A 26,737-nucleotide genomic window follows, 5' to 3' on the forward strand; every position below is an offset into this window, starting at 1 on the left:
TTTTGGTATTTTCCTGTAGCAGTTTCATGGCTGTCTTTGAGTGATATTTCCCGCATTTACTTTGTTTTAGCAATCAATAATATTTCAGTTGTTTTTATCCTTCTTTGTGGGGACATTGTTGATTGTCATGTCATGTTCGGATGTACTTTATGGATGCCGTCTTTGCTCCACAGTAAGTCTTTGCTGTCGTCCAGCATTCTGTTTTTCTTTACTTTGAAGCCAGTTCAGTTTTAGTTTCGTTCTGCATAGCCTTCCCTAAGCTTCAATGCCTTTTCTTACGGGTACTCACCTTTTGTTTATTTTTGTCATAAGCATTAGATACCTTTTTACCTGCACGCTGCCTCCCGCTGTTTCCGACATCTACAAAGCAATTAGCTACCAGCTGCCACCTATCGATATGGAAGAGTATTACACGGTTACTCTGCCGAGCTCTAGACAGCACCAACACTCAACAACAACACATTATTTGCAGACTATAATTACTGGTTTGCAAAAAATATTTTTAACCCAAATAGGTGAAATTAGATAATCTCCCAAAGGCCCACCAGACTGTATCTCACGTGGCACAGTGGTTGAAAAACACTGACCTAGCTCATAACATCACTATATATCTGCCTTAGGCCATCTAGAAGGCCTTACTGACAACAACTCGTGATCTGATTGGCTATCGCAACTGTCTATCAACTGTATGTTCCCGTTCACTTACAGTGCACAGACGCCAGCATTGTTGAGTCTGGAGGCCTCTGGCAGATTTGGTACAGCATGGCAACATAAGCTAGCTGAATTCTGATTGGATAAAAACAACAGCACTTTATGACATGAAGAGAATATGAATACTTTTAGATACTTAGGGAAAGTAAATTAAAAAGTACTTTTATCTTTAATTATGATCATGAATTCTGGTTATGTTAGGCCAACAGAGAAGGCCTTGCTGGCCCTGACGGCACACCACTGGATCTCAGTGATGGATGATCGGTATCGGAAACAGCAGCATAATCCCTAATCCATAGAAAAAGTTGGTTTTGTGAATTAGGCGATGCCGTTGGCACACCCTGCGTCAGCCTCCTTCAAAAAGGGGTTACCACGACCCGAGTCTGCCAATTCAGAGTATAACTGCTCCCGACTTCCATCCGATGTCAAAGAGACGGGTGGTGTCAGCCGAGAAAAAGATGCAAAGAGAAGGAGAGGTAAAACTTGTCAGGAGTTTATTCACCAGTTGGAGTGTACATGATGCAGTGAGAGGACAGCAGACGACAAGAAAGATGGAGGGTTACGGGGACACGCACCTGGAACACACCCGCTACCGTCTTGAGAGGAAACACAAGAATAACCCTGCATGAAGAAACAGGTCAGGCCTCGGTATGTACAGGCACCATTTAGTGTGACTGTGTGATGAAAAACATCACCCCCCCCCACACACACACACACACACACACACACACACACACACACACACACACACACACACACACGCACACGCACACACACACGACTTCCACAAATGGTAAAGAGGTGTTTTCTGTTGCTTACTTATGGCTGGCATGACTCCAGTTGAAGCAAAATGAAAGAAGATGAAGGACCGACCAAGTATAAACAATGACTAGCTGACTTCATTATTACCCATACACTTGTGCAATATCTCTCTTTGCATAGTAAATAAAAGTTAAATGTTTCGTTGTCGACATGCACCTATCTTTTTGTAGCATATTTTCTTACAGCTTCTGGGGGACTCCTATATAGAATTATAATAAGCCCACGATACAGGAGTGATTGCATGCAGCGTTTCCGGGACACTCGGTTCCTACTAGGAGTTTATGAGTGTAAAAGGCTGAAGCCTGATGTCGTGCGTGTGGATGGGTGAGCCCTGGTTGGTCGCGTGTCGGGACTTGATGGCCTCGCATCGCGACGCGAGGCAGACAGAGGGCAAAGTGCTCTGTGTGCAACATCCATATGTTCATGGTGATTAGGTTCTTTGGCTTTTTGAGTCACGCTGGAAAATACTGCCGCAGGGGCCGCTTATTGGACTCCATCTCACTAAAGCTGACACGCTTCTTCCCTCCCGTCTCACTCGGTCACCTTTGACCCCACACAGCGAGGCTCTGAAGGTTACATTTTGTGCCCCAAATCATAACAAAGGTGTTCCAATAGCTTGCTATAAAACATGCTAAGGTAAAAAAAAAAAAAAAATACATGAAGGAAATCATTTCAAACCTGAAATCCTTATTATATTTACAATTCATCGAGCGGACCGCCTCACATGCAGTTGTTTTCCACAAGAGATGCTTCCCTTTCTCTTGAGATGGGTGTTTTTTTGCTGTATATTCATAGCTTACGTAGCCATGCAGAACCCCGTGGAGAGGAGCTCTTCATGCCGGAAGACCAGAAAGAAGCACTTTATGAGCGTGTAAAATCATGTCAGGTGTGAGACTGGCACGAATTCCAAAAAACGGTAGAGGATCTCTGTCATTCCAGAGATCAGGTTGCGGTGGAGGGTGGGTTATGCGTGATGTGAAAGGCTAAAAGGCTGCGCGTCTAAAGTCACTACAATGGAATTTGTTAAAATGTCCACTATATTTTTTTTGTAGTTGTCATTATTATTCAAGTAAATCTAATGCCAAAGGTCAGCAGCAGTAAGTGCAGTCCAGCTTGTTGGATAGCCAACAAAGGAAGCCTTGAAGAAGTCCATCTGTGTTTGGCATCTTCCCCTGCAGGTTTAAATGGCTGAGGCGTTGGGGTCGTACCGCCGTTTCTTCACATTTCTTACAAAGGGACAAAAAAACATGTGTTAGTGTTTGTCGCGGCCACAAAGAGCGACGGCGCAACATGGACGCACGGCTTCGCTCCTCTCAGTCTCAAAGAAACGTTTAAGAATTATTTAGGTGTCAAAGTAAAAATAGTGAACTAGGTTTAAAATTGCTGAGGAGAGAATGAGGGGAAGGCCGGTCCATGTTGGCCAGATTTCAACAGGTGTGTTTACATTCACAAACCATCTGAGTTGTTTTGTACAATAAATCAGTGTTTTTCAACCTTTTTTGAGCCAAGGCACATTTTTTGCGTGGAAAAAATCCGGGAGGCACACCACCAGCAGAAATCATAAAAAAACAAAACTCAGTTGATAGTAAAAAGTCGTTGTCGCAATTGTTGGATGTAACTTTAAACCATAACCAAGCATGCATCACTATAGCTCTTGTCTCAAAGTAGGTGTACTGTCACCACCTGTCACATCACGCCCTGACTTATTTGGAGTTTTTTGCTGTTTTCCTGTGTGTAGTGTTTTAGTTCTTGTCTTGCGCTCCTATTTTTGTGGCCTATTTCTCTTTTTTTTGGTATTTTCCTGCAGCAGTTTCATGTCTTCCTTTGAGCGATATTTCCCGCATCTACTTTGTTTTAGTGATCAAGAATATTTCAGTTGTTTTTATCCTTCTTTGTGGGGACATTGTTGATTGTCATGTCATGTTCGGATGTACATTCGGATGCCGTCTTTGCTCCACAGTAAGTCTTTGCTGTCGTCCAGCATTCTGTTTTTGTTTACTTTGTAGCCAGTTCAGTTTTAGTTTTGTTCTGCATAGCCTTCCCTAAGTTTCACTGCCTTTTCTTAGGGGCACTCACCTTTTGTTTATTTTTGGTATACGCATTAGATACCTTTTTACCTGCACGCTGCCTCCCGCAGTTTCCGACATCTACAAAGCATTTAGCTACCGGCTGATATGGAAGAGTATTACACGGTTACTCTGCCAAGCTCTAGACAGCACCGACACTCAACAACAACACATAATTTGCAGACTATAATTACTGGTTTGCAAAAAATATTTTTAACCGAAATAGGTGAAATTAGATAATCCCCCACGGCACACCAGACTGTATCCCACGGCACACAGTGGTTGAAAAACACTGCAATAAATGACACCGTGGACGGGTGAAACTAAGCGGAACCTCTCAATTGAGGGCGCAGCACCAAATTTTGGGAGCTCCTAAAAAACCCCAACTCCACCCCAACCCTAAACCTAACATAGCTGCCCCATACACACACACTCAGTATGTTTACATGTACTAAAATAGTAATTATTGCATGGATTTGTTTAAAGCCAGCTTTATAAAAGACGTAGAAACAATCTGTTTGTTTACTTTTTAAAGATGGGATGAACATATCTATTGAATCCATCCATCGATCCATTCTCTACCGTTTATTCCCTTTGGGAGCTGGAGCCTATCTCAGCTACAATCGGGCGGAAGGCGGGGTTCACCCTGGACAAGTCGCCACCTCATCGCAGGGCCAACACAGATAGACAGACAACATTCACACTCACATCCACACACTAGGGCCAATTTAGTGTTGCCAATCCCAAAATAATTTGGTTTCGTTTTGCATAAAAAGGTTATTTTTAATTAAAAAAAGAAAACAAATTCAATATAAGGTGGCCATAATATGAAATTAAATAGTGTACCCCGCCTTGCACCCAAGTGCAGCTGGAATAGGCTCCAGCACCCCTGTGACCCTGAGAGGGACAAGCGGTAGAAACTGGATGGATGGATGAAACATGATATTAGTCACTTAAATATGATTATAACATTTTCTTTCATTTCAGAGAGTAAAGTAGAGATTAACTGATACACATAGGATTAATGCATTTCCTGGGAGTCTTTAAAAATTAGTGACGCCTCTGTTTGTAACTTTAATCAAGGGTATTTGAATGCACCACAGTTACGTGCAATGAGATGCAAAAGTGAAACTACATAACTTTCTCCTATGCTTCCTGCCACAAATAGATGTATTTTATTTTTACCTTTCTTCTGTCACCTCATCCTTGTTCCAAAATGCTGGTGCTGTGTGTGGATACTTAAAGGTGAGCTTTTATGACGTTATGACGTCTGTGATGAGTAAAGTGTTCCAAGTTAGGTTTGCTGCTATCCATTTTGTAGTTTTTATAAGCTGTGTTCTAAGTAGTTAGACATTCTTAATTTGGTGCAGACAACCTTATTATTGAACTTTCACGGCTATATTCATTTTATATGAACATTTATGACTCACTTAATTAATTAAATATTTAAATAGCAGTAGAAAAAAAATGCCATTGGGCCCACTAAACTGAATAGAGACAACCATGTGGCACTGAAATGAGAATAAATGTTGTATATTATGCCATGAAAAATGTTGGTAAATAAAAAGCATTGATTTTGTAAATGTGTATATTTTCTTTTCATAAGCACCTGCAATGGTTCAAAAGTACGGATTTGACACAGTTATGGGGTCATTTGTAAACAACTCATGTTGCGAAGTGAGTTGTGTAACAAAGAATGGAGAGCAGGGCTTGCTAATGGTAAGCTATTTTTAACATTTTTAACAGCCTTACAAATGTAAATATAAGTGTGGCAAAACTTCAACTATTTAAACTATTATTCATATTGTTACAACTTTTTAAACCGCTATTGTCATGATCAGTCATGACTGTTTGGACTTTTGCATTTAGTCTTTCTTCCTATTCAGCGCTTTTATTTTGGCTCGTCTTCCTGTTTTTGGTCCGTCGTTCTTTGACATTGCCTGCTTTCTCTGTATCCTCGAATAACGCCAACGGCCACTGCAACAGCTATCCTATGTCACACTTCTGTGGTTATCATTATACTTTCCTCTTTGCTGTCACTGGTATCCTGCATTCCAAATCTCATTGTATGGATCAGAGTAGAGGTAGACGGGGGGTGTTTTCGTGTTGGGAAAGGCTAAAGGCAATGGAATATGTTAACTTGTCCACTATATATTTTTTGGTCATTATTATTCAAGTAAATATAATGCCAAATGTCAGCAGCAGTAAGTGCAGGCCAGCTGTCAAATTGTTACCGCTTTTTAAACCGCTGTTTTGGACTTTTGTGTTAGGTTTCCTGTGTTTTTTCCTTTCTAGCGCTCTTATTTTGCTTTCTCCTACTGTTTTGGGTCTGTCTTTCTGTGACATTTGGCTTACTTGTCTTCTTTCTGGGATCACACCAACCGCGACAATGCGCAAATGTAACAGCCATTCTGTGTATACAAAAACTGTATATACTTCCTCATACGTATTCTCTTAGCTGTCACTAGTGGTGGCATCCCAAAATTAAACCCTCCCACAAAAGCCAAAGAAAAAGGGTGGGGTTGAGGTCCTTTGACGAGATATGCTTTGGAAAATTGTGGCCACGGGTGCTTTTGACCTTGGAGGTTCCACTTTTAATATGGTGTGACGCTGGTTATATTTATGAAGCTGTTGTGAGGTCTGTGAATACAAACAAACGCTGTTGGTTTCTCGCAGGCGACTGGACCTTACATGCACTTGTACAGTTCACAGTACAAGACCGTGTGTCATTACCAGTTGTGAGGAGAAAGCTGACATACGATTTAATCTACACAAGAGGGAGAGACATCAAAAACAATCACAGCAGCAGCAGCAGCAGCAGCAAGGGCGGTCACTAACACAACAATGGGACAACGAGAAATACGACAACAGGAGTGATGCACAACCTCCCCGTACTGTGGCTTGTTGAGGGGCTGCTATCTCTTATCATGTCATGCACCTGATCCAATAGAAGGCCAGTTGGAAGGCCGTACGACTGCTGTGCTTGGTCTCATGCAGTGCAACACGTTGTGTCTGTACCGGGTCTGTGAAGCAGGCAGCAATGGAGGCCGGTGGGAAGGGGGAGTGGGTCAGAGAGTCCTGCTTTGCCCTAGGGCGGAGCCTGGTCATCTGACATGGGTGTGGCCAGCCACGGCCAGCAAAATGGTCCTCGCTTGTCTCTCTCTAAAAGTCAATGTCGAACAGTAACGGACCGAGGAAGAGATTGTGGTAGTGAGAGCACGACACCCACGGACCATCTCCGGTTTGGCTCCGCCTTTGTGCAATGAACTGACCTCCTCCAAGCCAACGAGTGAACATGCAAGTCCTTTTTCGTTTTACCTCCGCCAAGAGGTAATGATTATTTTAAAGGGGAACATTACCACAATTTCAGAAGGGTTGAAACCATTAAAAATCAGTTCCCAGTGGCTTATTTTATTTTTCGAAGTTTTTTTCAAAATTTTACCCATCACGCAATATCCCTAAAAAAGCTTCAAAGTGCCTGATTTTAACCATCGTTATATACACCCGTCCATTTTCCTGTGACGTCACATAGTGATGCCAATACAAACAAACATGGCGCATAGAACAGCAAGCTATAGCGACATTAGCTCGGATTCAGACTCGGATTTCAGCGGCTTAAGGGATTCAACAGATTACGCATGTATTGAAACGGATGGTTGTAGTGTGGAGGCAGGTAGCGAAAACAAAATTGAAGAAGAAACTGAAGCTATTGAGCCATATCGGTTTGAACCGTATGCAAGCGAAACCGACGAAAACGACACGACAGCCAGCGACACGGGAGAAAGCGGGGACGAATTCGGCGATCGCCTTTTAACCAACGATTGGTATGTGTTTGTTTGGCATTAAAGGAAACTAACAACTATGAACTAGGTTTACAGCATATGAAATACATTTGGCAACAACATGCACTTTGAGAGTGCAGACAGCCCAATTTTCATCAATTAATATATTCTGGAGACATACCCTCATCCGCGCTCTTTTCCTGAAAGCTGATCTGTCCAGTTTTGGAGTTAATGTCAGCAGGCCAGGGAAGCTAGGGTCGATATTCTTCTCTTGATCATCTTCGGTGGCATAAGGGACGGTGTGAGCCAAGACATCCAGGGGGTTTAGCTCGCTCGTCTGCGGGAGAAAACTGCCGCCATTACTTGCCGTGCTAGCAAGGTCCTTTGTCCCTGAATTGCTCACACACTCCGGCAGATTCAATGGGGGTCTGGCGGCAGATTTCTTTGACTTTATCGTTGGAAATGCATCTGCTTTGAGTGTCGCAGGATATCCATACATTCTTGCCATCTCTGTCGTAGCATAGCTTTCGTCGGTAAAGTGTGCGGAACAAACGTCCAATTTCTTGCCACTTTCGCATCTTTGGGTCACTGGTGCAACTTGAATCCCTGTTCGTGTTGTTACACCCTCTGACAACACACCAACGAGGCATGATGTCTCCAAGGTACGGAAAATAGTCGAAAAAACGGAAAATAACAGAGCTGATTTGACTCGGTGTTTGTAATGTGTTTGAGAAAATGGCGGATTGCTTCCCAATGTGACGTCAGCACCGAGAGCGAATAATAGAAAGGCGTTTAATTCGCCAAAATTCACCCATTTAGAGTTCGGAAATCGGTTAAAAAAATATATGGTCTTTTTTCTGCAACATCAAGGTATATATTGACGCTTACATAGGTCTGGTGATAATGTTCCCCTTTAACACACTCTAAGAAAAGGGGCAGTTCATCTCAAAACGTAGCTCCAAATTGCATTGTTATCCCGCAAGAGTTACGATACAATATCAATAGACTAACATCAGATATCGATACCGTCACAACGTTCACTCACATCCACGTTTGAGCTGTTTTCCTTAATGGCAGGTTAGGTATTTTAATGAGTCTCATATCCTGCATGTGCTGTCAACACTGCACAACTAAACCAGCAATAAAACCATGTTTTAATATGTTGCTTCGCTCCTGGCTGCGTCATTTGTTTTGACGAAGAGTGAAGAGTAACGGCACCGTCGCGATGAGAGGAAAATGTCATTACTTTTTTTATGACACTTTGTGATGTACTGTGACATGTTTTTTGTAACAATACAGTGCTGCCTCGGTTCTCGTTCGTTTGCCCGTGTATCATTCTACTCAAACAAAGGCTCCATCGCGCTGGTGACTAAATCTCTGTAAAAAAAATAGACAAGGAAGAGGGACAAAATAGATATTGATTCCAGTCAGGGAATCCTTTCATTATCTTTTTTTTTGTGTGTGTTCTATTTGTTCATAGAACGCACAGAAAATATTGAATAATAGCCGACAATGCAGCTGGGATAGGCTCCAGCCACCCACGTGACCCGAGAGGGACAAGCGGTAGAAAATGGATGGATGGATGGATGATGAGGCCACTGTGTAACTCTGTGAATGTTGGGTGAATACGATTTTCTTTTTTAATGATGCAACATAACCCATAATGGGCCGTATAACAGTTAATCGTAGCCTACTGCTGTGGAGTCTTCATAGTGTGATGTGCTGTGCTGTAAAGCGAATGCATCAGTTGATGTACAGAAAGTCACACATGGCAATTGTCCGTGCGTTCTTGGATATAAGTTTTACTATGTGTATTTTGATAAATAAGGCTAGAAACACTATTGGATTTGAGATAAAAGGGGTAGAAAAGTACAAAGGTGGCATCTGCTTCGCTCTTCTCCCGCCTCTCCCTTTTGACAGGCCTTTTGGAACGGGTTGACAACAAAAACCTAGGTACCTTTGTATATCAATTATTGTCGATATCGAGGCTCTGCGATTCCCACCCATAGTGCTCAGCACTGGGCAGGACTAACGTGTGATCGAGTGGTTGAAGCACTGTTTGAGGATAGAGCCTTTTCTATTTTAATGAAGGACTAGCTTGATCTTAATTATCACATTGGCCTTGGCGGAGGTATGCGCACTATAGGGTGCCAGTCTCGTTCCGGTTATTTGCTTCCTTTCGTCATGATGCTTTGCTCGGTGGCATGCGTCGGTAGCTGTAGAGTTATATGTAACACCCCTGTTGCTCCAGACAGCGGGCTAATCCATGACACAGTATCTTGCTTTCACAAATGACTGTTATCCATAGAAATGCGCTCGACTTTAACTTAAATTACCAACACCCTTTCCGAAGTATTTTAACTGGCGTCTGAACATGCATGTCAAGCATTGAGCTCGGCCCTGTCTGCCCAAACAGTTTGAGGTTCTGCTACAGATCCACAGACCGCCCTCGTGTGGAGCTCCGTGCCTTGGCACATGACCGTCAACACCTCGACCCGTTGTTGGACAAGGGCGTGCACGTAACCTGAGCCTCAGCATCTCCGGAATGGATGCTTGGCGCGATGTGTAGTCGGTGTCCATATTCTGCAGCAGGAGCTCAAACCCTGGCGTCTAAAAGCAGCAGGGATGCTAGAGGTCGAGCAGGAGAAGCATGCGGCGTGTTTGCTTACTTAAAACCCCATCCAGTCCCCCCCAGCACTATGGCAGCCACAAGGATGGCTCCGGCAATGGAACCTATTATTAGATTGGTGGCACTAGGACCTGCAAAGGGTTATGGGGGAAAAAGACATGAGTTTCTATGTCGCCCTGCTATACTAATCACATGTAACGATTCCACATGATCACAGACCCCGACAATGTCTTGCATGCTCTCCAGCCTCATTCTAGTGCTTAACATGGTCAATGTTGTGATCATCAGACTGAGCACCCATCAAATGTTTCATTCAACAGATTGATGGTTGACGTCTCTTTATGTGGCCTGCAGTATGCAGAACATAGTTTTAGGGGTCCACACACTGCAGGGTCACGTCACTAGCGGGATACTTCTTCTGGTTGTGGACAGTTATCCATCTAAATGCCTCACATGCCCCAGAAAGGAGAGGATAACAGCAGCAACCACATGACAACTAAGAAGAAGAGAGGAGAGAAAGAAGAGGAGGGAGAGGAAGGAGATGAAGAAAGGGGCTTATAATGGGAAACACCAGGAAGCGGAAAGAGAGCCGAAGAAGAAAGGGAGGAGGAGGTGGAGGATCCATCAATCAATGACACAACACTGAAAACAACCAATCATAAGACACAATTACAGTATATGGTCATCACTAACACACAAAAAAACACAAAGCCACCGAGACGCACAAACGGGCTCAGGCCGGCTCACAAAACCGCCCGCACACTGAGGCACCACTATGAGAGGAAGAGCTGTGAAAGGGTTAAAAAAATGCTTACTCTATTCCCCACCCAGTGCCTCCAAAAATCACCCCCAGGGCCAGAATGGTCCCTGCTACTGCCCCTATCAGCCTGTTAGTGGCCACGCTCACTGTGTGGAGGGAAAAGGAGCACGGTTACCACCCTGTCAAAAGACAAACAGCAGGCCTCCGCTTCAAGAGTCCTGGATTTATTGATGCCTATAGTCATTCCCATAAACGACCCTCCACCCCTTAAAGTGCTGTCCATGTCATCTTCTGCAACTCATCATTTCATTAAGTCAAAAAATTTGATAAACAACTGAATCCTATTTTGGGCTCATTTTACAAGACAATAATAATCCCTCTTGTTCTGAAAGTATGTAGAAACTTGGCAAAACAGCTGATGCTCTAGTATTTCTTTTGGTTACATTTCTGCAAGTAAACTGGATGTCCTATGATTTCCTAATGTGCCGGAGGTAAAAAAATGAGGTGGAAACTGACCCTTGGGTCCTTGAGTTGGCGTTGTGTCGGGTGCTTTTGGAGGGTCGGGCATACTGCAGTCCGTCCCCGCCCAGGTAGTGTCACAAGTGCATGTGGCTTCATTGTTGCACACCTGTACACATCAGACACATTGGGGTGACAGACCAAGTGCATCAAAGAAAGGGTTATTTTTTTTACGTACAAACCACACCATGGCAACTAGCGGCTTTTACTGTTTACACGTTAGACACAGATTTAATGTTACCTCCATCCATCAATACCATCTCATACTCAGATGCAAAGCAAATCATTTGTACCTTTTTTCACCATGTAAAAGAGCCACTGCTGGTATACTGTCCACACAACTTATAACATTATCACTTGTGCTTCATGTTGTGTTTATTGGTACACCAATCCTGTTTAAACGTGTGCTTGCTGCTGACCAGTAAGATGAAAGCAATTTCATCTGCCTTATCATGACGTGTTTCAGTTAGCTTGGATTTTTGTTTTGTGAAAAAGGAAACCAAAAGACACAGACTGTTTTATAGCTAGGTTATTAAGAGAGCAACACTGAAGGTGGATGACACCATAAACAAGTAGATTTTATGACAGTATGATACTAAAAAATAAGGCCAAAGTTGGAATAAATCACCAAACATAATGTGGCGTATAAAAATGAAGGTGCAAGGGTGATATGAGTGCAGGTCAACGTTAACATGCTGTATTGTTGCCTGTGCAATGATACCTTAGTTTTTTTTGTTTCGTAATCTATTCCAAAAAGTCGGACAAAGATAGAATCGTACAATTTTTTTTTTCCAATAATAATGTAAATACAATTATTATTTTCCAGACACTCCAGAAATATTAACACAAAAAACACTTTATAAAGATAATTATAGTTTTACATGCAGAAAACAATGTGAAATACATATAAATGATGAATGAAATGGATAAATGAATATTTAACATCACTATATAGAAGACTCCTGTTGGCAAAGACGGAGACAAACAGAGAAGGAGGATGGGTGGTGAGAGTCATGTCGGCACCACATTTGTATTTTGCAATGAGTTCTTTCTTGAATTCAATAGTGTTTCTTACCTTCTTTGTTAAAATGCTGTCTCTTGGTGGCTCATTTTGCAGTGGTACTCAATACAAAAAGCAAATGATTGAGTCACCAACGCCTGTGATTCTTTGTTTCGGCACTCAAATAGACTAGTTTGTAATGCACAATGTTTGCCCGTACAATCATCAGGACGGAATACAGAAACAGGGGCACGCTTTCTGATTCATACGAAAAGTGGGGCGTATCCAAGACTACTGTATTTGTGTTTGTTTACAAGACTGTATTTTCTCGAAAGACATACAACAGTGTAGTGTATTTGAAGTGGACTATTTTTTGGATTATTATCATAGAAAAATGCACAACCAGTGGGCTGGAGTGTGAACATGCCACTTAAACACTTCAACTGTCATGGTCTCACATGACAGTTTGAACTTTATTTTTAGTTTCATTAGTTTCTGTATTTATTTCCTTCCCAGCTCTCTTATGTTTATTTTTCACTTCCTGTTTGCCTCCACCACTTCTCTTATCTGAGTGCTGCAATGCAAAAAGTTCAAAAACAATAAAAAAAAAGAAAAAAAAAAGAGGGGTATTTTATTTGAACTAAGCAAAATTATCTGCCAATAGAACAAGAAAATTCGGCTTTTGTCAAGACTTTCCAAAACAAGTAAAATTAGCTAACCTCAATGAACCCAAAAATACCTTAAAATAAGTATATTCTCACTAATAACAAGTGCACTTTTCTTGGTAGAAAAGAAAAAGAGACCTTTTTGCTCAATATGTTGAAAAATGTTCTTAAATGAAGCAAATGCTAGTGCCATTATCTTGACATAATGATATGCGCTCGGCATCATGATTTTTTTTTCATGCTTGAAGTAAGAAATAATTACTTTAAAAAAGTAGTTTTATACTTGTGAGTGTTAATGACACAGCTTTGCAACAGTTGATATTCTAGTTTCAAGCATGCTTTACTCAATATAGGTCATAAAATCTCAGCTACAAGCTGTAATATCTTACTGAGATAATTGAGGACCAAAACCCTTAAAACAAGTAAAACACTCTAACATAAAATCTGCTTAGTGAGAAGAATTATCTTATCAGACAGAAAATAAGCAAATATCACCCTTATTTGAGATATTTAATCTTACTTATATGTCAGTTTTTGCAGTGTGGCTCCTTCACCTGTCTCCGATTGGCAATCGGGATGCTTTTTATGCCAGCCCTGTCTTCTGAACTCGGCTGAATATGTACACTTCCCTAATGCACTATTTATTTTTACTTGCACTTGACCTGCCGTCTCTGCATCCTGGGGTCCAGACCATAACATTAACTCTGTTTTGCCTTAATTTGTAATATTTGATTACGTTACGGTGCATTAATCCTACTAAATTACTATGAGCAGGTGAGAACAGACTGACCTGAGTAAAGCACATAAAACAGCAGCACAATTTACGACACTAATAACCTGATGTGATATATGACTGTGTGCTATGCTATGCAAATGCTAGTATGGGTCAACATTTTTTATTTAAAGCATTAGTATTACTGTACTATAGATGGTGTTCCTATTTTTATTTACTTCATATAAAGACTCACCCCATGGGCAGAACACACTTGTCCATTTGGTCCAATGGTGCAAGTGCTAATGTTGAGTGACTGTATAGAGAGACACTTGTGGTCAAGGCACATCATGGACGGCCCACAAGGAGTCCCATCATCCACGTAGCCTAAATCGGTCTCATCATCCAAAAGAACATGTCCACCACTGGGAGGAAAGGAGAGTAGCCAAGTGGGATATAGACAGGCAAAGCATAAACTTCATGTAGACATATAACAGTTCCAAATTTACCTGCAGTGTATCAGCCTGCCTTGATGGTTAAAAGAGTTGGGGGTGATATCGCCTTTCATTGTTCCAATCCGTGGGACGCGGCCGATGTTGGTACACAAAAGATAACCACAGAAAACATCGCTGCAAAAGACAAGCAGAAAGAGCCCTGTTATTGTTACAATGCATGTTCATATTCCCCCACTCATTAAAACATAGATATATAATTTAAATACCAATCACAAATAAGGACATACCTACAACAGTAAGTATTTGTGCACAATCTAATGAGATCCAATGCAAGATAAGTATCAAACATTCTGCTTTTACAAAAGGTAATCGTGTTTATTTATGACACTGTGAGAGAGGTATTACTATTGTTATTGTGCTTGTAGTTTGCAGTGGTGTAATCCCACACCGCATCATACTGAGAGCTGATGTTCTGTATTCCAAATATTATTATCACTACTAAAATTTAATCAACAGTTTTCAGTATGATGCACTGCAGTTCGAAACCACCATAAAGAAGAAACTACATATTGAACGATACTGTTGAAACATTAGCTATCTGACAGTGTCAATCAAACGGGACCATACGTAAATTTCAGAAGGCATATACACCTCTATAGATTGTAAGTATACACCTAAAAAGTGGCAGGTAAAGTGTTGGTGCCAAACATTAATACTTCTTTATTATTTTTACTTCAGATTTGGAAAGACCTCTGTCTCTAGAGTAAAGAAAACACAAACTCTGCGAAGAGGTCAGCAGGAAAAGCTGTCACGGAACCTCTGATCATTCTGAAACTGCAGAATGCTGTAGCTGTAGGCAACTGTCATATAAATCCCATTTGGACACATATTCAATATGTGCTGACACACTCAACTTAGCAAGAAAGTAGCAATTTTTCCACTCCTCCCTGTATGAACAAAAAGTCTTAACTTGCAGTCTGGATGTTTCCTTCTGAGTTGGCAAGCATGGGGATCCAAATTTGTGGAAACTGGGCTGCTTTTGGATAATGATTTCTCTATTGGAACTCACTGTTTGCTGCACTGGATCCAGTTGTCGCCGTCCCTTCCACAGTTGCCCTTCTCTGTGCCCTCTGTGTTTAGCTTCTCGTAGCAGAACTTCTCTGAGCCCCCAGCCTCTGACAAGACAAAACAACTAGATGAGGGAGAGTAAGAGAGAGGGGTGGGCTATGTGAACCATACTGCTGCTCCTTTTTGACAACTCCCAATTGTCTAGTGCATTCATCTTACTTGGTCCCCAGATGTATCTGCACTGGTTCTCTCTGGTCTTGCACTCCCCGGTGTAACAGCGACCCTTCAGGCGTGAGGGAGAGATAATTAAAGATACCCATTAGCATGCTGCTAATACTACTACTGCATTTTGCAATTCGTTTTCTTAGCATTGCAACTGTTTTTCTCTGTTTGTGAGAGGAACTCACCTTGCATCCATGCACAAGTTAAAGTTAGTTCAAGTTTAAGATAAGTTAAATACTGTACAATACTGTACATTATTAACCATGACATACTGTATATCCAACTGATTTTCACATTTACATTTGATTTGATTTCGAACACCACCATAATATCCACCACCCCCCGCTGGTTTTATTGATTATTGACTATTTTATTGATTATTGGACAAGCAGTAGAAAATATATGGATTGGAACTTTTTCGTCACTTATTGTTTGTCTTGGTACACTACTGTGTATATTTTAGGCCATTGGTTCTTTGTTTTATTTTTGCAAAAATATATACTGTATATATATTTTTATATTGCTCTTTTTATCTTTGGTATGAACATTATTATGTAAACTCGAAGTTATTGGGTTTTTTTTTTGATTCTTCGTTGTTGCTATTTTTGTATTACAACATTTTATTATTTGATCGTGTTGTACTGCATTGTAATCTTTTGTTTTGTGATTGTGTGATGTTTTTTGCCTGGACCCCAGGAGTAATAATCTCCACTGCGGTGTAGACTAATGGGGATCCTTAATAAACTAAACTAAACCCCAAAAGGGACAAGCGGTAAAAAATGGATGGATGGATAAAAAAATATATATCCAAATAAATCAGTATAACTACATACAAAAAACTCATTCAGAAAAAAATACTAAAAAGGAAACACAAATGTGTTTACATATGTGACAATATCAGAAGACCTGTCCTGGACCACACACATAGACAACGTGGTGAAAAAGGCATGACAACGTCTCTACTTCCTCAGGAGACTAAGGAAGTTTAAGCTAAATCACAAGATCCTCAGGAACTTCTACTCATGCACAACAAAGAGTGTCATGACTGGAAACATCACCTCCTGGTTTGGGAATAGCACCGCACACGACCGCAACAGACTGCAGAGAGTGGCCAGATCAGCCGAGCGCACCATCGGAGGTGTGCTCCCAACCATCTGCAACATCTACACCAGGCGATGTAGATCCAAGGCCAAGAGGATAGTGAGGGACTCTAGCCACCCAAGCAACTGCCTCTTCTTACTGCTGCAGTCAGGCAAGCGCTACCTGAGTCTCATGGCCAACACGGAGAGACTCAGGAGGAACTTCTATCCCCAAGCCATCAGACTGCTCAACTGCATCGCTGATTAACACTTTATCACAATTGCACAAAACCGCACGCACAAGAATCACTTTACTTACCACTGTAATTACTGGACTACAATACTGTTCATTCCGTAATGTAAAAACAAGAGTATAAAGAAGTCATACTGTTCCATTACCTTTGTTCATACTACTGTCACTACTCAACTGCCAAAGAACTGTAGACACCTTAATATTTGTTGCTTCCTATACTGTATATACTGTTATACTATTTGATCTTGCACTGGTACTTTAATTGACTGTACTTCTACTTGTACTGATACCTCTACCATAACTACTGTAACTTATTGTGCAACGTATTGTCTTGTAACTAATGTACATCAGAGCTATTCGAATTCTTGTATTTTTTTGCATTTAGTGTATTAGATTCTCTAACTAGTGTTTGGATCCCACTGTACGCAATATCTGAAGAGCATGGAAAAAAGCATTTCACTGTGGTGTACTCTGCATGTGACGAATAAAACTTGAAAGAAAGAAAAAGATCATTCTTATTTACTGTATTTAATCGAGATTAATCAAAATGCAAAAGTGTGATTAATCTGATTTAAAAATGTAATCGTCTGACAGCACTATTAATAACCTCATTCATAATTGACTACAAAATAAAGTACTTATATTTACCTACAGTAACATGCAATATAGTTACAGGATACAATACATAATAAAATCCTCACATGAATAAACCTACTTATCATTCACTAATTGAAAAAAAATTTTTGCACCCTCTTTATTTCATTGTTATCCCCTCATTGATACACACACATACATACATATATATATATATATATATATATATATATATATATATATATATATATATATATATATATATATATATATATAATTTTAATGGTCAGAATGTCAGACATGAACATTTTTTAAATGTTTTATTTGAATGCACATCATTCATTTGCTTTAAACTTGGTAACAGTTTTAGGTTTATTTTTAAGTAAATCAGCCGGAGTCTCCTCATTCATCGTTGCACTAACTTATGCATTGCCCTGATCACTGACCGTATAACAAGCCTTTAAGCCTTACCGCAGCGTGGTAAAGGAGCATGTGCGGTCAAAATAAATTGTGTGAATAATCTGCGTATATACATGATTGAAACATAATTGAAATATTGATACATGACATGAAAAAATGCCATGTCCAAAATGAAACATAGGAAAGCGGTTGGAGCAGATAAAAGACCAATTGAAGTCATAGAAGCACTCGAAGAAATTTGAACATCAGAGCTGACAAAATTGTTCAACATCATTTACGACAACGGGCAAATTCCATCAGATATGAAAAAAATCAGTTTTTATTACTGTGCCAAAGAAACCCGTAGCCACAGACTGTGATCAATATAGTTTGATAAGCCTCATGAGTCATACCTCCAAAATTCTTCTTAAAATACTGATAGCAAGAGCAAGGAATAAGATATATACAGAGCTTTCGGCCACGCAATTCGTATTTCTCCCGGACCAGGGCACCAAAAATGCTACATTCACACTCTGTATGGTAATGGAAAGATCAATAGAAGTGCAAGCGGATTTATACCTGTGTTTTATAGACCATTCCAAAGCATTCGATAAAGTGAAACATAAAAACCTTTTCCAAATCTTGAATGAGCTGGATATCGATGGGAAAGACCTGAGAATTATCAGAGAAGCAGCATTCCGAATAGATGCTGAATGCAGTCAATTCAAAGCCATTCAATCAATCATCAATCAACATGTACTTATATAGCCATTAGCCCTTAATTACAAATGTCTCAAAGGGTGACGACATCCTCGGCTATGATCCCAAATCAGGGCAAGAAAAAACCCAACTTAAGGGGCACAATGAGAAACCTTGGAAGGGACCGCAGATGTGGGAACCACCCCCCCTGGCTGACCGGTACAATGGATGCCGAGTGGATACGGTTAATAATGTGAGAGTCCAGTCCATAGTGGGGCCAGCAAGGGATCCTCTTCATTCAAAGGGGTGTTCGACAAGGTTGTGTACTATCTCCTGATCTGTTTAACATCTACAGTGAAATGATTGTACGCAACATCAATCCTCAAGATGGTATAAAAGTTGGAGGAATTTATGTTCACAAACTCAGATATGCAGATGACACTGTGCTCGTGGCAGATTCTGAAGAAAAACTACGGAACATCCTGAACATAGTAGTAGCCCGCAGTGAAACAAATGGACTGGCTCTAAACCTCAAATAAACCGAGAGAATGACAGTTTCCAAGAAATCACATCCACCTGCATGTAACATCACATGCAACAACAAGAAAATAGAACAAATGGATCAATTTGAATACCTCGGTGTCACTGTAACATCTGATAGTAGGTGTGAAAAAGATATAAACAAATGGATTGTCATGTCAAAAGACAGCTTCAACAAAATGAGTCTTATATTTAGAAATAGAAACATCTCAATTGACACCAAACTCAAGACGTATGTATGGTCTGTCCTACTTTACGGCTGTGAATGCTGGACTTTAAATAATCAACAACTGAGAAAAATAAAGGCAACTGAAATGTGGTTCTTCAGAAAAATACTGTGCGTATCATGGACTTGAAAGAAAAGTAATGAAGAGGTATAGTCATGGGAAAAAACAATAAGGTGGCTTATTGCAACGATTTGAAAGAGGCAGCTGAAATTCCTTGGACACATCATTAGAAAAGACAACTTAGAAAAACTGATGTAAACAGGAAAACTAGTAGGAAAGAAAGTTCCAAGTCGACAACGAACAACCTATATCAATAGCCTAAGAAATTGTATCGGAAATATCAATAATATAGAACTCATACATATAAAGCGGACGACAGAGAAGACCGGAGAACCCTGATTATCGATGCCTGCAAACAGGCTTGATACCCCATGATGATGATATACATGAATAATGCAACCATTTTATGTGATTAATCACATGAACTAACTTGCTATTTTTGATAGCCCCAATATATGTTTAATTATGTGATGTTACTACTTTACTTTTAAACATTGACTGTAATATTATAGAACTATAACATCTCTAAAGTTTACAGTCCTTGAACAAATGAGACCTTACCATACCATGCTTACCTGGTTTACCTGGCACAGATAACCATCTTGTTTATGCAGATTGGGAGGACACTGTAAAGATGGAAAACAGAAGAAGGTAAAAAGACAACTACAGTTAATACAGTCAATGTTCTTGTGAATATTTGAAAACGAGATTATGTTAGCAAAAATCAGACAGTACACAACATTACCCCTTGACTGAGGATATTCAACCTAATTGTTTTAGGGGCCATATTTCCAAAAATCTAAAGACCACAGGGGCGGACTTTTATCTTCACTATCAGTCTTATTTTGTATATTCCGGTGAACCAGCATCCTCTACAGTGAACATTTGATTTTTGGTCTATTTATTTTGGTAGAGTTACAGGAGCGCTCACCTGTTTTTAAGGACCTTCTGAAAAAAGCAAGTCAAAAAATCATCTTTATGACAACACTCTAGTGTTATTAGGAATCTGCTGCAAAAACACGAGTCTCTAACAAGTTTTTTTTAACTGAACTCACAGGCCACCAGTTAAGTAGCCCAATGATTAAAATGGAACCTTGAGGATCACTAGTAGTATATCTAAAGAAATGTCATAAATTACTACTGAATGCACCTGAAATAAACAAGTTAAAAAAACATCTTAGTTTCATAAATTACATTTAAATAATAATTGTAATTGATTACTTAAGGGGTGCCTTGAAGAAGGCCTCAGTTATGTACAGTAAATCACAAATTATATGTTTACTAGTAAGTTGTCAATGCAATTATCTGCCAATGTGTTTACAATGGACCAGGTTCCTCTATACAACAGGGGCACTCTAGTATTGGAAATTTCTGCAAAAAAGTTTTTCCTTAAGTTTTGATCTGAACTCGGGCCACCAGTTGAATAGCCCTGCCCTAGAGGCTGTGAGCAGCACAGGAAAGACCCCAGGCTGTTAGTTGTGTACATATACAACTTCACAATCCTCCTCACCTTCAATTCACTCCATAACCTCGAGAGGTCGTCAATCTGAAGGTTGCAAGCTAGACCCCTCAGTGTCAAAGTATCCTTGAGTAAAATAAATCGCCATGTGCTTCTAATGCTGTGGCATCAGAGTTTGCATGAGCTGTTAACTTTCCTTCCATTACAACACGGTCCATTAACCATTGAGTGAATGAGGTGACATTGCAATGCTCTCCGAGTGAAAGAAGTTAAAAAATGCAGTCAATTAATCAGAGCAACCCGATTGGATGCTACATTTCTAGCAAGGCCATTACATCATCACAACCTCAGAGTTTTATAACTATCTAACCAATATGTCACTTGGAAGGACTTTACGTTACAAGCAGCATGGATTTGAAGAAGAAAAAACAAGTATTTCCCATGCACAGTAGTGTGAAGTGTGCAGTCACACTAACAGACGGAACAATGTAACACAAGAACACCTGTCCAGAGTCCCCAGAGCAGGTCTCGGAGATATCGCAGTCATTCACAGCGTAGCGGCAACTGTAACCCCGTGGGAAGAACTGGCAAGAAAACAAGTGAAAATAATCTCTATTAAACCTTCAAAAGAAAAAACGGAATATGGCTATTTTCTGTTTGTGTGTATTGTGCAGTCAATCAAGCTGTTACCAGGCACGTGTTATTGCAGCAGGGGCCATCGCTGCAGTGCGCCCCACTGGCCAGGGAACATTTTTTGCAGCATCCCTTGTAACATTCCTGAAAATAGAAAAGACCTGCAGTCATCTGAACCATAGTTGTGCAAAATTCCCCAGTTAGGAAATTCATTTTATTTGAAGACCTGGAGTTTGAATTGACACACCAGATGTTAGATTTAAATTATTATTGCTATTACGGTACATACAGTTAAATACTTACTGAAATAATTATATAATGAATGAAGCAAAATGTGTTCTAGACCAAAATACACTTGATATTCTCTCCTGTTAATTCACTAACAGTGTTGCGAAAAAGGTAAATTACAACAATACATAATTTCGGTTATAAAGAACATTCAAACAGTTTATTTATCGAATTAAAATTATTGAAATTCAACGACTTGTTGAATCATCCAAAATTATGCAAAACACAAACTATAACCTGTTACCCAAGAATGTACAACAATTCTTAACAGAAGATAACTCTAACCTTAGCGAACAATTACAGGTAAAACATTTGTATGCACGTACAACTCTTAAAACTTTTAGTATATCAGTATGTGGAACTAAATTAAGCAATGGAGTAGACAAAGAAATGAAACAAAGTTTTTGCGTTCATATTTTTGTTCAGTGTATATTTGACATTCTCAATCCACATGTGACATCCTAAACCCACCGCTCTTGCGCCGCAGTCACACTCCTCTCCTACTTCCACAAATCCATTCCCACACTCGGTGGACTCGAAGAGCTGCCAAAATAAATCAAGTGGGTAAAAGAAGGTTAGTTTGCAGGCATCAGTGACTTACAGTGACTTTGATATGTTCACTGAGGAGTGGTGAGCATCAAACCTTTGTCGGCCTGTTAAACAGACAAGAGCCGCCACCTTTCAGGAGGAACTCTTTATAGTCCGAGATGCTGCATTTGGAGAATCTTCGTGGGTGTTGGACACTGTGGAGGGAGGAAACATCTGTCAAGTACGTTTGGATTAAAATGAGCAATGACAATGGAAACATGTTCAGCCAAACATAGCAGGACGAGGAGGACCGGGGGACAGACAGTTTTGCACGTCGCCTCTCGAATTGAAATACTATTGAGAACCTGATCATATTGATTAATTTGTTAGTACAAACCTATCTATGAGTTGCTGGCACCAGCATTCTACATACAATAAACTGACTCTCAAAACAGATGAACACAATTGCAAATTCGAACAATTTCCATGTTTTTTAATCTAATTTATAAAATTTAAACAACAGTAATCAACAGGAAAAAAAATTATACTTTAATCCTAAAATGCCTGCCCCGCACAAACCACCCACCCACCCACCTCACTGTTCCACTCACTGTAGTATTGATATTTTTGTTTATTTAGACATTTCTATGTTTGAAAATGCTTAATTTACGACCAAACCTTTTTTAGAATATGCTTCACAACTTTTTTTTAAATACCCCCAAAAAATCCATGAAGTGGAAAAGCCGCCGAGCGTATTGTGGTTTCACCACATCGCAGATTTTTTTGTGTTTTTTTTTTTTAGTTTTCTTTATAGGGGAACTGCACTTTTTTGTGGAATTTTGCCTATCGTTGACAATCATTATGAGAGACAAAAACACGTCTTTTTTTTTTTCTGACATCACATGGACAAAGATAAGACCTTCTGGAGGAAAGTTATGTGGTCAGATGAAACACAAATTGAGCTGTTTGGCCACAATACCCAGCAATATGTTTGGAGGAGAAAAGGTGAGGCCTTTAATCCCAGGAACACCATTCCCACCGTCAAGCATGGTGGTGGTACTATTGTGCTCTGGGCCTGTTTTGCTGCCAATGGAACTGGTGCTTTACAGAGAGTAAATGGGACAATGAAAAAGGAGGATTACGTCCAAATTATTCAGGACAACCTAAAATCATCAGCCCGGAGGTTGGGTCTCTTGGGCGCAGTTGGGTGTTCCAACAGGACAATGACCCCGAACACACGTCAAAAGTGGTAAAGGAATGGCTAAATCAGGCTAGAATGAAGTCCTGACTTAAACGTGTGGACAATGCTGAAGAAACAAGTCCATGTCATAAAAACAACACATTTATCTGAACTGCACCAATTTTGTCAAGAGGAGTGGTCAAAAATTCAAGCAGAAGCTTGTGGATGGCTACCAAAAGCGCCTTATTGCAGTGAAACTTGCCAAGGGACATGTAACCAAATATAAACATTGCTGTATGTATACTTTTGACCCAGCAGATTTGCTCACATTTTCAGTAGACCCATAATAAATTCATAAAAGAATCAAACTTCATGAATGTTTTTTGTGACCAACAAGTATGTGCTTCAATTACTCTATCACAAAAAAATAAGAGTTGTAGAAATTAAATTATTGGAAACTCAAGATAGCCATGACATTATGTTCTTTACAAGTGTATGTCAACTTTTGATCGCGACTGTACAATGTAGTAACAGAAACGTTCATAACAATATGTAATATGTCCAATATTTACCGTATTTTGGTTTCCCTAGCAGCGCACATCCGACTTAGAGCAACAAATGTGTCTTCCTACCTATCATGGCAGATTTAGTTATAGACAACGAAGACGACTATTTAGGACAAGTGAGAATTCACAATCTTATCTTTATACGAACGGAGGATGAACTGCTGGTTATAGAAGCGAACACATAAAAGAGAGTGAGACATTGGAACAGACGGAAGCCCAGAGATGAGGTCGGTGCTATCTGGAACTTTTGAGCTTAGTTATACCGAATTAATGTAGTGCCCAAATCAACTGGAAACGTACACGACAACTGTCCATCAATGATATTGTTAATAATACATGCAGCACGTCATTTAACACTACAGTGCATACGTTGTCAAGTTAGCTATGAACAAACAAAACAAGAAATGTGGGCTAATACTTTACAGATACTGTAAAATGATTGTTCGTGTTTTTCAGTTAGTACAGGTTATTGTCCTATCACATTGTCTTAGCATTACACACTCAAACGCGATTTTTGCTGACGTACAAGCTATCTTATCTCCCGTACTTAGCTTTTGCAGCTAATACCGTAGCAGACTGATGTGTTACTACACTAGAAAAATAGTTCTGCCGTGTTCGCTCTTACAATAACAACAGTTTGGTTATTGTACGGGTTACGGCAGTGTTTTTCAACCACTGTGTGCTGTGAGGTACAGTCTGGTGTGCCGTGGGAGATTGTCTAATTTCACCCATTTGGGTTAAAAATATTTTTTGCAAACCAGTAATTGTAGTCTGCAAATGATGTGTTGTTGTTGAGTGTCGGTGCTGTCTAGAGCTCGGCAAAGTAACCGTGTAATACTCTTCCATATCAGTAGGTGGCAGCAGGTAGCTAATTGCTTTGTGGATGTCGGAAACAGCGGGAGGCAGTGTGAAGGTAAAATTGTGTCTAATGCTTAAACCAAAAATAAACAAAAGGTGAGTGCCCCTAAGAAAAGGCATTGAAGCTTAGGGAAGGCTATGCAGAACGAAACTAAAACTGAACTGGCTACAAAACAAACAAAAACAGGATGCTGGACAACAGCAAAGACGTACTGTGGAGCAAAGACGGCGTCCACAATGTTCATGCGAACATGACATGACAATCAACAATGTCCCCACAAAGAAGGATAAAAACCACTGAAATATTCTTGATTGCTTAAACAAAGTAGATGCGGGACATATCGCTCAAAGGAAGACATGAAACTGCTACAGGAAAATACCAAAAAAAGCCACCAAAACAATTGCGACAACAACTTTTTACTGTTAACTGAGTTTCGTTTTTTAATGATTTCTGCTGGTGGTGTGCCTCCGGATTTTTTCAACGCAAAAAATGTGTCTTGACTCAAAAAAGGTTGAAAAACACTGGGCTACGGAACATAAATGAAGTATTGTTGGCCGTTTTTTAATCCATTTTTAAAGTGATTTAGAGGTAGAATTGATTGTTCCCATTAGCTGCATTGCTTGCCACCTAGAATGAGCCAATTTGTATATGTTAGAAAGCAGAAAAAAAAAAAACTTTTGTCTTCTTGTCTCTCATAAGGATTGTGAATGACAGGCAAAACTCCCCAAAAAGTGCAGTTCTCCTTTAATTATATTCCGCAACAGTTTTGCCCTAAATTAAGCATTTCCAAGCATAACAATGGCTAAAAGATCAATATTACAATAGTATTGGCCACTAGATTGGACCAAAACAATCAGATTACACTGTTCAGTATCGTGGCCACTGATTGGTGCAGCTTCATGAAGCCTTACTATATTGGATTACAAGAGCGTAATGGTGACTAAAGGATGTTACTTCATGTCTCGAGAGCTCTCATAATGTAGAAAAAATAATTTAGAAGATAGGGAACAGTTTTTTATGCTCTCGCTATGAAAATATTCAAATTACAATTCATGATTACCACATCGCGGAAGTTAATTTATCGCCATCAAGTTCAAACCAATTAACGCGATAAATGACTGCAGATAAAAAAACATTACTAATTCACACAACAACTGAAGTGCTTGTAACATATAGAAAGTGAAACATAATAATGAAGATGTTTGGTTATAAAATACAGTCAAATCTGATATTTTACATTTAGTATTTTTGAAATGTGACTTTTTTTTACTTTAGCAGATATTATGCTGGAAAATGTTTTTAATACAAATCTGTTAATTAACATTTCTGTTAATTATCTTTGACTTATTTAAATAGTTTTAATTTCTTAAATGGCATACAACAAATACAGTATAAATGATAGATAAGTTTTTTTTATTACCCAATGTCCTCCATTATGCAGCCTATCCACGAATCAGTGCAACCACATTCCTCTGAAAATAGAAGACATGAAATAATTTACACAGAAAAATTTAATTTTGCAAATTACTGTAAATTCTTTCAAACATGTAGGAACAGTGTAAATTGTTTACTGCGCCATTATAATCCACTGGCAAACAGAAAGGGGCTGTTTGGAGCTTGCGCCTGTTTGCAAAAAGCCTCTTAAGCATGAGACCTACAAACTGTACGACATTGTTTGAGTTTTTATCAGGAGCTCTGAAGGAAGCTATGCAGGAATCGAATCATCACCTGCAAATTGAGAAACAAAACCGCTAGCCAACAAGCCAAAAAAGCACTAGCTGTCAGCTCATTATCGTTCAACGCGGCTCTTAAGGCCAGCCCCACTAGCGAGCATCCATTAAATGTTTTCAGTCCATACAGGACCTGTATCTGGTATTGGATCATATGAAGTTGTGAAGGTGTGCCCAATGTTGTGTAAATAATTGGGAACATACTAAAACTATTTGATTCATATAATTTTTT

The 26,737-nt window shown here is 39.8% G+C and overlaps 1 protein-coding gene across 5 annotated transcripts in view; it reads right to left on the reverse strand.

Annotated features, from left to right (window-relative positions):
- Positions 1-1,188: 1,188 nt before the first annotated feature.
- adam23b (ADAM metallopeptidase domain 23b) overlaps positions 1,189-26,737 on the reverse strand; it is a 117,735-nt gene continuing 92,186 nt past the window's right edge. For 3 of the 5 annotated variants that reach the window (XM_061971566.1, XM_061971567.1, XM_061971568.1), the window contains 13 exons: positions 26,196-26,247; positions 22,286-22,385; positions 22,114-22,185; positions 21,412-21,498; positions 21,225-21,305; positions 19,838-19,888; positions 15,409-15,472; positions 15,191-15,296; positions 14,176-14,295; positions 13,923-14,091; positions 11,287-11,398; positions 10,051-10,141; positions 1,189-2,759 (listed from right to left, as the gene is read on the reverse strand). In XM_061971566.1, the coding sequence (XP_061827550.1) occupies positions 2,714-2,759; positions 10,051-10,141; positions 11,287-11,398; positions 13,923-14,091; positions 14,176-14,295; positions 15,191-15,296; positions 15,409-15,472; positions 19,838-19,888; positions 21,225-21,305; positions 21,412-21,498; positions 22,114-22,185; positions 22,286-22,385; positions 26,196-26,247 (1,151 nt within the window). In that variant the 3' untranslated portion in view covers positions 1,189-2,713. Of the gene's footprint in view, positions 2,760-10,050; positions 10,142-10,825; positions 10,917-11,286; positions 11,399-13,922; positions 14,092-14,175; positions 14,296-15,190; positions 15,297-15,408; positions 15,473-19,837; positions 19,889-21,224; positions 21,306-21,411; positions 21,499-22,113; positions 22,186-22,285; positions 22,386-26,195; positions 26,248-26,737 lie in introns of all 5 variants that reach the window. The other 2 variants (XM_061971569.1, XM_061971570.1) reach the window with 2 other exon arrangements.

The sequence above is a fragment of the Nerophis lumbriciformis genome, linkage group LG13 (assembly GCF_033978685.3).
Source record: "Nerophis lumbriciformis linkage group LG13, RoL_Nlum_v2.1, whole genome shotgun sequence".
Classification (NCBI taxonomy): domain Eukaryota; kingdom Metazoa; phylum Chordata; class Actinopteri; order Syngnathiformes; family Syngnathidae; genus Nerophis; species Nerophis lumbriciformis.